This window comes from Diospyros lotus, chromosome 7 (assembly GCF_014633365.1).
Source record: "Diospyros lotus cultivar Yz01 chromosome 7, ASM1463336v1, whole genome shotgun sequence".
Classification (NCBI taxonomy): Eukaryota; Viridiplantae; Streptophyta; class Magnoliopsida; order Ericales; family Ebenaceae; genus Diospyros; species Diospyros lotus.
In genome coordinates, this window is record NC_068344.1 from 15621776 (window position 1) to 15636420 (window position 14645).

Sequence of the window (14645 nt, forward strand, 5' to 3'; positions counted from 1 at the left end):
ATTAAAAGAAAAAGAACTTCACAAGATGAAAGAAGTCGAGAAAGAAATTACTGAAGAAGACATTGACAATATGGAGGAAATATTATTAAAAACGAAAAATCTCATGGTCAAAGATAGATTAAAGGGGAATAAAAACAAAGTTAGTGAAGAAATTGGAGGTGGTGAAAACAAAAATGAGCAAATTGGGATGGTTGAGGAAGAAAATGTAGAAAAAGATGTTCATGATGATATTTGGAAGGGCAACATTTTTTTGGCATTGTTATTGTAGAAAAGAAACATCAATTTAACTTCATTTGTTTTCATGATAGTGCAAAGAAATGCATTCAAGAGTTAGATTTGAAAAAGGAAATTAATGAAGTTGGCATAGTTAAAGTTTATGGAACTACAAAGGTGATGTGAGAAGTTTTTCTTGATCAAATTGTTGCATCAAAGCAGAACAATGAACATTAAGGCGTTGAGATCTCTGTGCAAGATTCACAAATTGGCAAGGAGAAAACTGTATTTGTGAGAATGGAATATTTTTATTCATCTTTACACACAACATCACAACCCTAGTTATAGGGATGAGGAATTACAATATAAGAAAGATTACCTATACAAGGTTTAGGAAAATATCCTAAACTAGAATTAAGAAAGTATCCTAAATTGGTTTTAACAATTTCTAAACAACAAGAAGATTAAATATTAGATCAGCTACAAATCCTAATCCTTCCTTATCCTTTCCTCTGTGTATCCTACGGGAATCAACACTCCCATCAAGCTAGTAAATGAATATCTATCATTCACAACTTGCATACCAAGTCTTCAAATCTTCTAGTAGCCAGCCCCTTTGTTAGTAGATCAACCAATTGTTTTTTAGAGAGAATATAGGGTATATGAATTAAACCTGCTTCCAACTTCTTCTTTATAAAATGCCGGTCTATCTCTATATGTTTTGTCATGTCATGCTGCACAGGATTATGAGCAATACTAATAGCCAATTGATTATCACAAAATAACTTGATTGGCCCATTGGTACTGACTTTTAAATCCTCTAGAATAATCCTTAGCCATAACAATTCACATAGACCAAGAGTCATGACCCTAAACTCTGCTTCAGCACTAGACCTAACCACAATACTCTACTTCTTACTTCACCAACAACAACATATCCAGCCTTTATCCCACTATGTGGGGTCGATTACATGAATTCTAGACTTCCATGTATTTCTGTCTTTTGTCATATCCTCATTTAGATCCATATATTTCATATCAAATTTTAATGTCTCTCCCAAAGTCTTCTTGAGTCTACCTCTACCTCTTTTTGTGACTAATTGTTCCATTTCATAAACTCTCCTCACAGGAGCGTCTCTTACTCTCCTTCTCACATGACCAAACCATCTTAGTCTAGTCTCTCTCATCTTCTCCTCGATTGGCACTACTCCTACCTTATTACGAATAACTTCATTTCTAATTTTATCCTTTCTTGTATGTCCGCACATCCATCTTAACATCCTCATCTCCGCTACACTCGTCTTTTGCTCATGCTGGTATTTGACTGCCCAACATTCTGAGCCATACAGCAAGACTGGTCTTATAGTTGTCCTATAAAATTTTCCTTTCAATTTTAATGAGATTTTACCATCACATAACACCCCCGATGCATTTCTCCATTTTAGCCAACCTGCCTTAATTCTATGTGCGACATCCTCGTGGATTTCTCCATCTTTTTGAATCACTGATCCCAAATATCGAAAATGGTCTTTTCTTTGTAAGATTTGGTCTTCTAATTTTATTATAACATCATCCACTCTTGCATTTTTACTAAATTTGCATTCCATATATTCTGTTTTCTTTCTACTTAATTTAAATCCCTTAAATTCTAAATTGTTTCTCCACAACTCAAGCTTAGTGTTCACTCCTTCTTTTGTTTCATCCACCAACACTATGTCATCTGCAAATAGCATACACCATGGCACATCTGTCTGAATATCTTTAGTGAGTTCATCCATTACTAGGGCAAATAAGTATGGACTTAGTGCAGAACCTTGATGCAGTCCTATTGTAGTTGTAAATGGTTCAGTATCCCCTCCGCATGTTCTGACCTTTGTCTCTACACCATGATACATATCCTTAAGGGCTTGTATATAGGCTATTTTGACTCCTTTCTTCTCTAAAACCCTCCATAATACTTCTCTAGGGACCCTATCATAGGCCTTTTCTAGATCTATAAACACCATATGTAGGTCCTTCTGATGATCTCGATACCTTTCCATTAGACGTCTCAGTAAATATATAGCTTCCATTCTTGACCTACCAGGTATGAAACCAAACTGATTTTCTGACACCTTTGTTTCCTTTCTGAGCCTCTGCTCTATTACTCTCTCCCAGAGTTTCATGGTATGACTCATTAACTTAATTTCTCTCTAATTTTCACAGTTTTGAACATCTCCTTTGTTCTTGTATATAGGAACCAAAGTACTCTTCCTCCACTCATCTGGCATCTCTTTTGATTTAAGGATGGCGTTAAATAGTTGCGTTAGCCAGGAGATGTCCTCTTCTCCCATGCATTTCCATGCTTCTATCTTCACCAAGACACCAAATTCCCTCCTAGGAAGACACAATACCCAATTGTAGACCGTCTATCAATTAGGGAACCTACATAATCCACATCTGTGTACCTTCTAATATCCAAATCTTGTCATGACCTTAACAAAATTCCCTTGTTTGGTGTTGTTTCCAGATAGCATAAGTTCCTTCTCACTGTCTGCATGTGTTCCTCGATTGGATTATGCATAAATTGGCTTACCAAGTTAACAGCAAATGCAATGTCTGGTCTGGTATGTGAGAGAGAGATCAAACGACCTACTAATCTCTAATATGTCCATTTGTCCACTGGTTGACTGTTAGGATTTTCTCCCAATTTAATGTTAGGCTCTACAGGGTTCCAGCTCCTTTGCCTCCCAACAAACCTATTTCCTTTAACAAATACAAGATATACTTGCGTTGAGACAAAAAAATACCTATCTTAGAATAGACCACTTCTATTCCCAGAAAATACTTAAGTATATCAAGATCCTTAATCTCAGAAATTTGGGCCAGACTTTCCCTTAGGACCCTTCGTTCTTCAATATCATTACCTGTAATAATTATATCATCCACATAAACAAGTAACGCTATCACCTTCTCCTTCATTGAGTGCTTAATGAATAGTGTATGATCTCCCTTGCTTTGGTGATATCCCATGTGTCTCATTGCCTTAGAGAATCTATCAAACCAAGCTCTCAGTGACTGCTTAAGGCCAAAAAGTGCCTTTTTAAGTTTGCAAACTTTACTCGAGTCTCATTTTGTTGAATCCTAGTGGTAGTTCTATGAACACTTCTTCCTCTAAATCCCCATGAAGAAACACATTCTTCACATCAAGTTGTTGTATCTGTCATCCATAACATGCTGCTAGAGACAAGAGTATCTGGGTTGTTGTCATTTTTGCCACAAGTGCAAAGGTCTCTAGGTAATCAATTTCATAGGTTTGAGTGTAGCATTTAGCCACTACACGAGTCTTATATCTCTCCAATGTACCATTTGCATTGTATTTCAGGTTAAAATTCCACCTGTAGCCCACTAGAATAACCCCTTTTGGTCTAGACATTAGTTCCCAAGTCTAATTTTTCTCCAAAGCTCTCATATCCTCCTACATAGCTTGCTTCCAATTCTGATATTTTAAAGTCTCATCAACTATCTTAGGGATAACAATGGAATCTATAGAAGTTAGGAAGCTTTTGTGCTTTTGGGAAAGACGATGATAGGAAATATAGTTAGCCAATGTTGAGTACAACTTCTAATCCCTTTTCTGACAGCAATAGGGAGATCCAAGTCATTAGGAATAGGGTTAGAAGGAATCAAGGGATGAGTGATTTCAGTACGTGGGCTGGAAACTGATGTTGATCTAGGCTAAGGATGCAGAATAGACTGTGATCTTCTCTTGTACACATAAGGGGAGCCTTTAAACCTGACCGGGGATGGCAACACGATCAATGCCTGCTCTTCTTGGTTAGGTGAGTCATGCTCACTTGAGCTGGGTGAGTGAGCAAGTGAGTCAGATTGAGCAGCAGCTACTTCTATCTCACTAGATCCCATAGAAACCAAATCTAAGCTAGGTAGAACACCTTGGTCACCCACACTGTATATTCTTCCCCTGGTGACCAAGACTAGAGGACCAAAAAAAGGATTGAGATTCAACAAAGGTAACATCCTTAGACACATAGAACTTTTTAGAGAAATGATGATAGCATTTGTAACCCTTCTAGATAGGAGAATAGCCAAGAAAGGCACACTTAAGGGCCGTAGGATCAAGTTTGTCCCTGTGATGCTTTGGAATATGAACAAATGACACAACCAAAGACTCTAAGGGGAAGAAGATGATGCGGTCACTATTTGAGACAAGATGGAGGGCCCGTTCAAGACCCAGTCCAAATTGGCCCGTTCAAGAATCGGCCCAAACAGGGGCCGAGACTTTATATTTTTCTTATTCTTTTAGGATTTTATTCTACTTCATATTTTAGAATTTTATTTCTATTAGGATTCTAATTCTAATTGATTTTTATTTACAATACTACCATGGGGTGGCCGAACACTAAAAGTACTTAGATTTTAGGATTTGTAAACAGTTTTTCCGATTTCAATTTCCCAACAACCTATTCAGTATTCTTCTTTTACTCAAGACCAAGTTTCGGTGCTTGAAACTTGTTGCTTTCAGAGTATCATTCGTGTGTTAGTTCTCTACGCACACACCACATGCTGCATCAAGTGGTATCAGAGCGGTAAAATCAACCAATCAGATGGTCAATCTTGAAGGCGGTAGCAACTAACCTCTCGACGGTGATCAGGGGTTGCCTACAGTTTGGAGAGTAATCGAAGAACAGCGGGAAATAACTTGTAATATGCAACAACAATTGGAGCAAATTAGCAACCAATTAGGTACTTTATTACGAGGTGATGATAATAGGGACCAAAATAATGGAATGAATCACGTTGGAGGAATTAACTTGGGAAGATCAGCCATTAATCCAATCCCTGTTAATCCTAGAAGACCACCAATGACGAATGATAGTGATGATGAAGATGATCTTGGTCTTGTAATGGCTAATCATGACGGTAGAGGGGTTAAGAGGAATGCGCAGCATAATAACCATTGGGGAAATGATGAGTTTAAACTAAAGGTTGATATTCCTACCTCTAGCGGAGATCTTGATATTGAGGACTTCCTAGATTGGATAACTGAGGTTGATCAATTCCTTGAATACATGGAGATCTCATATGAAAGACAAGTTAAATTAGTGGCTAGATTAAAGGGAGGAGCATCTGTTTGGTGGGAGCGATTGAGAGAGACGATATTGAGGGAAGGCCGAAATCCAGTTTAGACATGGAGACGAATGAAACAATTGTTAAGAGGTAGGTTTTTGCCTCCTAACTACGAACAAAACATGTTTAATGCCTATCAGAGATGTGCCCAAGGCATGAGGAGTGTAAATGAGTATACCTCTAAGTTTCTAAGGTTGGCGGAGAGAAACCAATTGTCAAAAAGTGACAATCAACAAGCAGCCCGTTATTTGAATGGGTTAAAACCTGCTATTCGTGATAAAATTGGGGTTTAGATGGTTATGAGTGTGCCAGAAGCAAGGAACTTGGGTTTAAAGGCTGAGTTAATGTTGAGTGAGAGGCCTAGTGACAACTATCGTCGGTATAGTGAGAATGACAATAAACAAGTCGCTTTTGATAGAGGCAAGCCAGTTCAAGGAGTGCAACCTTCCAATCCATCTAATGTACTCAACACCAATAAGGCTACAACGGGAGGAAACACTCGAGGTACTACTTCTAACCCTCCAAATAAACATTTTTGTCCCTCATATCTTCACTTACCAAAAATCAGAAGCAAATTCAGAGCTTATTTAGCTTTACTGTGAACTTTCAACTGTTGCAAGAATTGTCTTTGTGAAAGAGATTTTGTGACAAGTTCCAATTTCCTGCTTCTCCACAACGGAGAAATAAATTCTACCATGTATAAAAGTATTTATATAGACCAAATACCATTAAAACTATGTTAAAGTAATATTTAATTTAAAAACACTTTTAAGCTGCCCTACAACACAGCCAAACAGCACGCATGGTCATCATGCTTGATTTTTGTGTTGATCACTCCAGTAAAAAGGTTTGGACACAGTACACTACCAATATCTATTGCAGGATGGTTCATAACCTTTGGGATTTATTTTCAAATCCTTGAGCCACCAAGTTCATTTGTTAAGGAGCTCTAAGCTGTGGGCACGGACCATATCAATACACTGAAGTCTAATTCGCCCAGGAATCTTGACCATATAATTCCGGAAAGGTAGCTTATCAACCATCCTGGTATTATAGATTTGGTAGGCAGCATTTACCTCAAGATTTGTTCATTGCCAAGTGCAGCATGAGCTTTTCCAGATTAACCAGCAGCACATACGGTGCACACATGCAGCTTAGTTCAAGCCAAGGGTAAAATCAAGCTGGCAAAGTACAAATGATTTTGTCACACAATTTAAGAAGCCCCAACAAAACTACTTAAAATTTCCTACACAAATCCTAATTTTCTTTTGAGACCCATATTATGCCTATCCTACGAAATAAAGTAGACAGCCTCCAATGAAAATCTTTGATGAAGTAACATGATCCACCTAAGATTCAGATGGTAGGAGATTGTCATAGAAAAAACTAGAATTGAGACAAATGTCAAATCTCTTGCTAAGAGGCGCAATGACGCTTCTTGAAGATTGCTAGAGCCTTCCAATGTGCAAGGTATACAGCAACTCTGGGATTCAACTTGGCTCGGATTCGATCACATTCCCTGCAGTTTTGCACTAACCAATGGGAACCAAGTACTTCTCAACCTCAAATATATCTACCCCATATTTTAATAGTGTATTCATGTATTTTCATTATGAATGTTTAATATTTGAAGGCAAACCTTTTGGACTTCTTATGTCTCTTGGGATGCTTTCCTAACTTACAAATGTCTTTTGAAGTTCCTGGTTAATGTATAACTCTTTTTAGTTAAAGTATGCCTTCTGGGTAGCCAAGCCTATTGGGTTACCGACTCAAAAATTTAAACTACTTAAATAATTTTCCAACAGAGATTGAACATCTTTTCAGATTATATAGTTTTTACTACATTATTTTACGTATAAAAAAGTAAATATGCCTGTAAAAATTTCCCAATTGTAGAATCACAAACAATAACTAACATTAATATTTGCAAATCCTCTGACAGAACTATTATGGTAAGACAAACAAATAAACTGCTGGCGTAACAGGGTAGAAAATTTGGAAAACAAATGTACTTTAAAGTTGATAAGCAACATCTCTTACAACCAAAACTATAGAGATACTCAAAAAACACAATTCACATTCCCAGTTTATAGTTGGTCAGTTATATGATGCAGATAACTTACTGGTAACGAAGGGGACAGAGAAGCTCAGAAGGGCGATAGGCTGCTTTATATCTCATCTTGCTGCAGGAGTGAATGTAATAGCCAAGATAATAATACTCGAGGCTCGGACAGCTGAGTTGACTCTGCTTCACCCAATCTATCTCTTGCAGGGCTGAATACTTGCCTAGCGATAAGAAGGCAAGATCTGGGTCCCAGAATAAATATTTACTTGATAAACATCTAGGGAGAATATCAATCACGCCAACTGCGACTAGACGGCCATCAATCAAATATTGCTGGTGGAATGAACCAAAACCACAGGAAGCAACTGAACCATTACCAGTAGGTGGAACAAATACCAAGGGAGTGTCAACTAAAAACCGTTTGTACGAGCTTTCTGTCACGTGCTCAGGTGTATCATTATGCACTCTAATCTGGTATTTCCTATACAAGGCATATTCTTCTGGATCAAAACTTGACCTTTTTAAACGGTACTCAAGCTTCCGTCTTTTTCCCTGAGGAAATTTAGAGATCTTTGAACAACTCCCTTTAGTTCCAGTTCCTGTAAGAGACCCTTTAGAGACAGGAACTTCGTCCACCACCTCATCCAACCATGCTTGCTTTGTAGCAGAATAGAAGTTAATATGCCCATTGCAAGCTCTAATTGACACACCAGAGCTTTCAGCCAATTGATTTAGTAAATTTGTGACTTTTTCTGCAATCAGCTCTGGTGAAAGTTCAAGAGACTGAAGATTTTTTCCTGCACTATCTCCTGACAATTTTGAATTGTTTACATCCTTCTCTGCCCGCCTTAGTGCAGCTGCAATCTGGAAAGAGATATTGCAGGAGAACAATAGATCTTCAGATCTTTGAATAAGTAACTTCCTTTTGGAGGGTGCAACTTTTTTGACACAAGCTTTAGGTAATTGAATATTACGAGGAAATTCTCCACTTCCAGCTAATGCATGGACCACATTATCAATCTGCTCTGACAAATAATGCATAAATTTATCAGCCTTGTTCTTGTCTTCACCTTTACCCAGTGAGGATTCCCTTGCTGCTGAACTTGTGATTTGATCAGAGGCACAGCTCCTTGAACTCTTAGAAGTATTTGGCTCATCCATGACCTCTCTCCTTTTCACATCCAATGTGCCATCCAGAAACCTATTATGCATTACTGCTGTCAGTACATTTTCTCTAACATCATTGTGAAAAAACTCAAATGCATAGTACGTGGGCATATTGATATATAACCAAAATTGGAAAGAAATATGCATTATCATATTGTAAAGTAGAAGCCAGTATGAAATACAATCAAGCACCATCTGTAACTCCAAGAGAAGGGGGTGTTAGAACCATTCTGACAGGTAATTCTTCTCAATCCAAGAAGAATCAGGGGAATTGAGAAGGAAAGGGGGGGGGGGGGGAGAGAGAGAGAGAGAATCGGCAGGAGAGAGAATTGATGAATTGGTAATTCTCAAAAGATGCTTTGGGAGAGAGGACTTAGTGTATTATATACTGATCCAGCTCCCCTAGGCACCAAGGGCCACTTGCCCAGTTACAATTATTATTCAAATTCAAACTTAAGGCCTAGTTGTCTAACCACCATTCCCATTCGTTCTACAATCAACTAACAATTGACTAATTACAATTAAGCCCCCCATATACAATCGTTCTCATGACAATTCCCCCACCCCTTCAGCAACTTCTTGTCCGCAAGTTCATAGTTGACCAGCCACCTTGGGAAATTGCTTGAGTAAGTTGGGGAGGTATTCCCAAGTGTTATTCTCCGGATGGAGGTTGGACCACTGGACTAGGACTTGCATGAAAGGAGCCCCATGTCGATGTATGATGCGTCTATCCACAATAGCCACAGGCGTTGAAGCCCCTGTAATGTCCCAAAGTAGTGTGGGTAGGGTTGTGCTAGTTGCATGGGCTCCTGCAGACTTCTTCAACAAGGAGACATGGAATACCGGGTGTACTTGGGACTCCAGGGGTAGCTGCCAATCCAAGCCATAATAGGGTAAGGTCCAAAGAAGTTGGGACTCAACTTGGAGTGTTGGCCTAGAGCCAAGGTCTACAAGTAGGCCTTTTTGAGCTTAAGATAAAACTCTTTCCCCTACTTCAAACTCTCGGTCACTCCTCCTTCGATCAACAAACTATTTGGTGCGGTTTTGGGCATTTGCCAACTCCTTCTGCAACACCCTGAGCACCTGTTGCCATTGTTGCAAGTAGGATTCCATTGTCACTTCCCCTGCTATAGCCGGTAGTACAAGAGGTTTATACCCGTATAATGCCTCAAAAGGGGTCATCTTAATGGCACTGTGGTGGTAAGAATTGTACCACCACTGGGCCAAGGACAGCCAACGATGTTACCACTTAGGTTGTAGAAAACATAGGCACCTCAAGTACGTCTCTAAACATTGGTTCACCCTCTCAGTCTAGCCATCAAATTCGGGGTGATAGGCTGAGGACGTGTGTAGTTTAGTTCCCAAGGTCTTGAACAACTCCTTCCAAAAGAGGCTGGTAAAGACCTTATTCCTATCCGAGACTATGGATTGGGGAATACCATGGAGTTATACCACTCTGTCCAAGAAGATGCGAGCTACCTCCTATGCCGTGAAGGGGTGAGATAAGCCAATGAAATGGGAGAATTTCATGAACCAGTCAACCACCACTAAAATGCAATCCCAACCTTCAGACCTTGGCAACCCTTCCACAAAGTCCATGGTTATATTGGTCCAAGCTTGAGTGGGGATGGGTAATGGTTGGAGTAACCCGGGTGTAGCTATTGCTTCGTGCTTACATCTCCTACATGTGTCACACTTCAACACAAACTCCATAACATACTTCTTCAACTAATGCCAGAAAAATATCTATTTAACTCTCTGATATGTCCCCTGCGCCCAAGAATCGCCCCCAAGTGGGGAGCCATGTAGTGTCTCCAGAATCCTGCCCCTCAGCTCCTCATGGTCTCCCACCACCAACCTCCCCTAATACCTCAGTACCCCATTTTTTAGCATGAACCCCGGCCTCGAGGTAGGATTTAGAGTTAGTTGCTCTCTTATCTCCTTAGCCTGATCATCATGTTCATAACTGTCACTAACTTCCTGATACCAGTCAGGTACAACTGTTGTGATATAGGTTACCACCGCTTCCTCTGTGCATCTGGATAATACATCAGCTACCCTGTTTTCCTTCCCTTTCTGGTATTGGATCACATAGTCCAATCCTATCAGCCTTGTCATCCCTTTCTTCTGAAGATTTGTGTGTAGCCTCTGCTACAAGAGGAATTTAAGGCTTTCGTGATCTCTCCTGATGATGAATTGCCCCCCTCCAAGTAGTGGCACCACTTATCTACTGCAATCAGGATAGCTATTAGTCCCTTGTCATATACACTAGGGCCTTGATGCCTTAGCCTTAAGGCTTGGCTGATGAAAGAAAAGGGTCTACCCTCTTTCGATAGCACTGCTCCCACCCCTGTGCTTACTTGCATCTATCTCCAGGGTAAATGGTTTAGAAAAATCCAAAAGTCCCAAGGTGGGTACTTCGCTCAGCTTTTTTAAGATGTCTGAAAGCCTCTTCCGCTTTCTCATCCCATATGAATCCCTCCTTCAGTAGATTAGTCAAGGGCCTGTTGATTACCCCATAATCCCGCACAAAGTGCCTGCAATATCCTGTTAGGCCTAAGAATCCCCTTAAGGCCCTCATAGATGTAGGTCTTGGCCATGCAACCATTGCTTCCACCTTCTTTGGGCCAATGCTCATCCCAGCACTAGATATGATATGGCCTAAGTAGTTCACCATTAGCTGGGCAAACGCACATTTAGATCTCTTAATAAACAATTAATTGTGTCTTAGGACTTTTAAGGCAACCCACAAGTGGTATAGATGTTGTTGGAATGAGGGGCTGTAAATAAGGATGTCATCAAAGAAGACCAAGATGAATCTACGAAGATAGGGCTCAAACAGATGGTTCATTAAGGCTTGGAATGTGGCTGGAGCATTTGTTAGGCCGAAGGGCATTACCAAGAACTCGTAATGCCCTTGATAAGTGGTTAAAGTTGTTTTGGGTATGTCTTTGGGGTTCATTCGAATCTGGTGATACCCTGACCTCAAGTCCAGTTTAGTGAAAACCACTACATGCTTGAGTTCGTCTACAAGGTCTTCTATAATTAGGATTGGGAATTTATTCTTTACGGTTTGGGAGTTAAGCTGATAGTATTCAATACAGAACCACTAGCAACCATCCTTTTTTTTTTTTTTACTAACAAGATGGGGGAAGCATAGGGGCTTTGGCTTGATCGAATAAGTGACCTAGCTAACATGTCCTTGATTAAGTTTTCAATCTTGGCTTTTTGCTTAGGGGTATATCTATAAGCTCGAATGTTGATGGGCTCGGTGTTGGGTTTTAGGATAATGGAGTGGGTTTTAGGATAATGGAGTGGTCATAGTGACTGTGGGGTGGTAGGGATTTGGGTTCCTCAAATAAGTCCTTAAACTCAATCAACAACTTATTAAGGGAGTCTAGTTCATGTACCTTCCATGGCTGTTGGTTGGTGGAATTTCCCTTGGTCTCCTACTCTCCCCCCTCTTATGCATGCTCTACTGCATGAATGGAAAACAGCTGGGCTACCTGGGTCCACTTGGATTTGAGTATCTTCTTCAATTTCCTCCCCATTATCATCTTACAAATTCCAGTTTCAAGGCTCTCGATCAGGGTCATCCTTTTTCCATCCTTCTCAAATGTGATTTCTATTTTGTTGAAGTCGAAACTGATAGGGCTAACACCCTTCATCCAATCCACTCCAAGGACTATATCACACCCTGCTAGCCTTAGCAATCTCAAATCCACCTCAAAATTCTCTTCATGCATTTCCCAGCAAAAGCCTTCACAGGCTAACTTGCACAGCACCTTGTTACTGTTGGCTACCGTTACAAACAATAGTTGAGTCCCCGTCAGTTCACACCTTAACCTCTTGGTCATCCCCTCATCAAGGAAGCTATGCATGCTTCCACTGTCAATTAGAAACATAAGCTAGTGATCCTTGGCTTTTCCTTCCACCCGAATAGCTATTGGCAAGACCTCGAAGGGAATGGAGTGATATCTCCACATTCTCTTCCTCTTCACCATCTCCTCGGGGAGGTTCCTCCTCTTCATTTTCTTCCATTTCCTCATCTCCTTCAATTAGCAAAAGCTGCCTCCTACACTGATGTCCCGGTGTGTATCGATCTCAGCATCAGAAGCACAGCCCTACCTTCCTCCACTTTTCAGCGAACTTCCCGCTATTAAGGGGTACAGGAACTACGGCAGAGGATGGTCCCCCTCCTGAGCTCCCTTGAATCATCTTACCTTCTTCTCTCCCTCTGCTCCCCATTTGAGCCATTCTTGCATTCCAGGGCCTTATCTACCCCTTTTGCTTCCTCATCAATGCCTCTACCAACAATTCTTGTAGCCTTGCGCACTCCGCGACTTGCTTCACCATCCTAGGCTTGTGCATCTTAACAAAGGGTCTCAATTCTTCCCCTAACTTGCTCACAAAGCTAGATACGAAGTATACCTCAGTTAAGGGGGGAACAGAATGAGCATGAGGGACTTGAGTTCTTCGAATTTCAATTGGTACACCTAGACCGTTCCCTCCTGTCGGAGCTTATTGAACTCCTCAACCACATCCAGCATATTCCGAACCCCAAACCTCTCTCCCAAATCCTCCTCAAACTCCTCCCATTGGCAGCCTTCCTTAGTCCCGATCCACCCCTAAAACCATGCATCCCTGGGATCGTTCAGGCAGGCAGCGGCAAGTGTTACACGATGCTATTCCAGAGACCCATAGAAATTGAACATCCTTTCACACCTACGCACCCACCACCTCGAGTTCGTCCCATCAAACATTGGGATCTCCAATTTTGGAGTTGGGAATCCAGGCGAATGAGGAGCAACTTGATTCCCCTGCCTCATCTCCATGTGATTCTCTTCTACCATCGCCCCCAAATTCAAAGGCATCCTCTGCTCGAGGCCTTGAGAAATGGCCAAGTAAGATGGGATCAAACCTTTCTCGGGGAGGGAAGTCCAGAGAGAGCCTTACCTGGTTCTATCTCGTGACCATGTGAATGAACATCTACATCTGATCGCGTAATTGGTTGTGATGCTCCCAATTCTCCTTCCTCAAGCGATCCATAGCACCTTCAATCCTTATTTCTACCACTGCCTACATGGACAACTCCATACTACCCATTCAAATATGCATATCAGATACAGTCGCCAAGACCTATTGCAGTTGAGCCTCCACTTGTTTCATACACGTACCATCAGCCATGGTGAATTTCGGCAAAATCGCAACCCAAGAGACTGCTTTGATACTAGAATGTCATAACCGAATTCTGATAGGGGTAATTCTTCTCAATCCAAGAAGAATCAGGGGAATTGAGAGGGCAAAACAAAGAAAATTGAGAGGGGAAAAGGAGAAGGAGAGAAAGAAAGAGAGAATTGACGAATTGGTAATTTGCAAAAGATGCTTCAGGAGAAAGGACTTAGTGTATTATACACTGATCCAGCTCCCCTAGATGCTAATTGCCACTTGCCCAATTACAATTATTCAAATTCAAACTTTAGGCCTAATTGTCTAACCACCATTCCTACTTGTTCTACAATCAACTAACAATTGACTAATAACAATTAATCCCCCCATATACAATCGTTCTCATGACATAGGGAAGAGACAAAATTTCCTTTATGAGGTACGGGATTCGTAAAACTTTATAAACCAAGATGACAACAAGGATTCAAGATATCTCACATAGATGAAATCATTGTTGTTAAAATCACGAGTTGACTAGTGCAAGTTTATGAGTCATCAGGCATAAAACAAGTCAACTCGTTTGTAGGATCGAGTTTTGGTAGAATCGAACCCGACTTCCGAGTCAAACATGTAAAATTGGTTTGAGTTTACCGAGTCAGTCTTGCGCTTGGTATAAAATTAATCTCTGCGCATATATAGGTTAGGAGGCTTACAGCTTGGTGGTCGCACGCATGAAGTGAGGGTTTTTGGGTAGCAAGTAGCAGGTTCGAGCCTTGGGGGAGTGCTGGAATTAATTCCCAACACAAGGGTTTTGCTAAATCTCCCGCCAAGTTTTGATACTAATTTAAGAAAAAGATAAAAACCAAACTCGGAAGTAAGGAATATACTATCATTTGCAGTGTGA

The 14645-nt window shown here is 40.6% G+C and overlaps 1 protein-coding gene across 3 annotated transcripts in view; it reads right to left on the bottom strand.

Moving 5' to 3' along the window:
• The window catches only part of LOC127806126 (arginyl-tRNA--protein transferase 2-like), a 55887-nt gene that overhangs the window by 18667 nt on the left and 22575 nt on the right, over positions 1-14645 (bottom strand). For all 3 annotated transcript variants that reach the window (XM_052343184.1, XM_052343185.1, XM_052343183.1), the window contains one exon: positions 7464-8606. In XM_052343184.1, the coding sequence (XP_052199144.1) occupies positions 7464-8606 (1143 nt within the window). The remainder of the gene's footprint in view (positions 1-7463; positions 8607-14645) is intronic.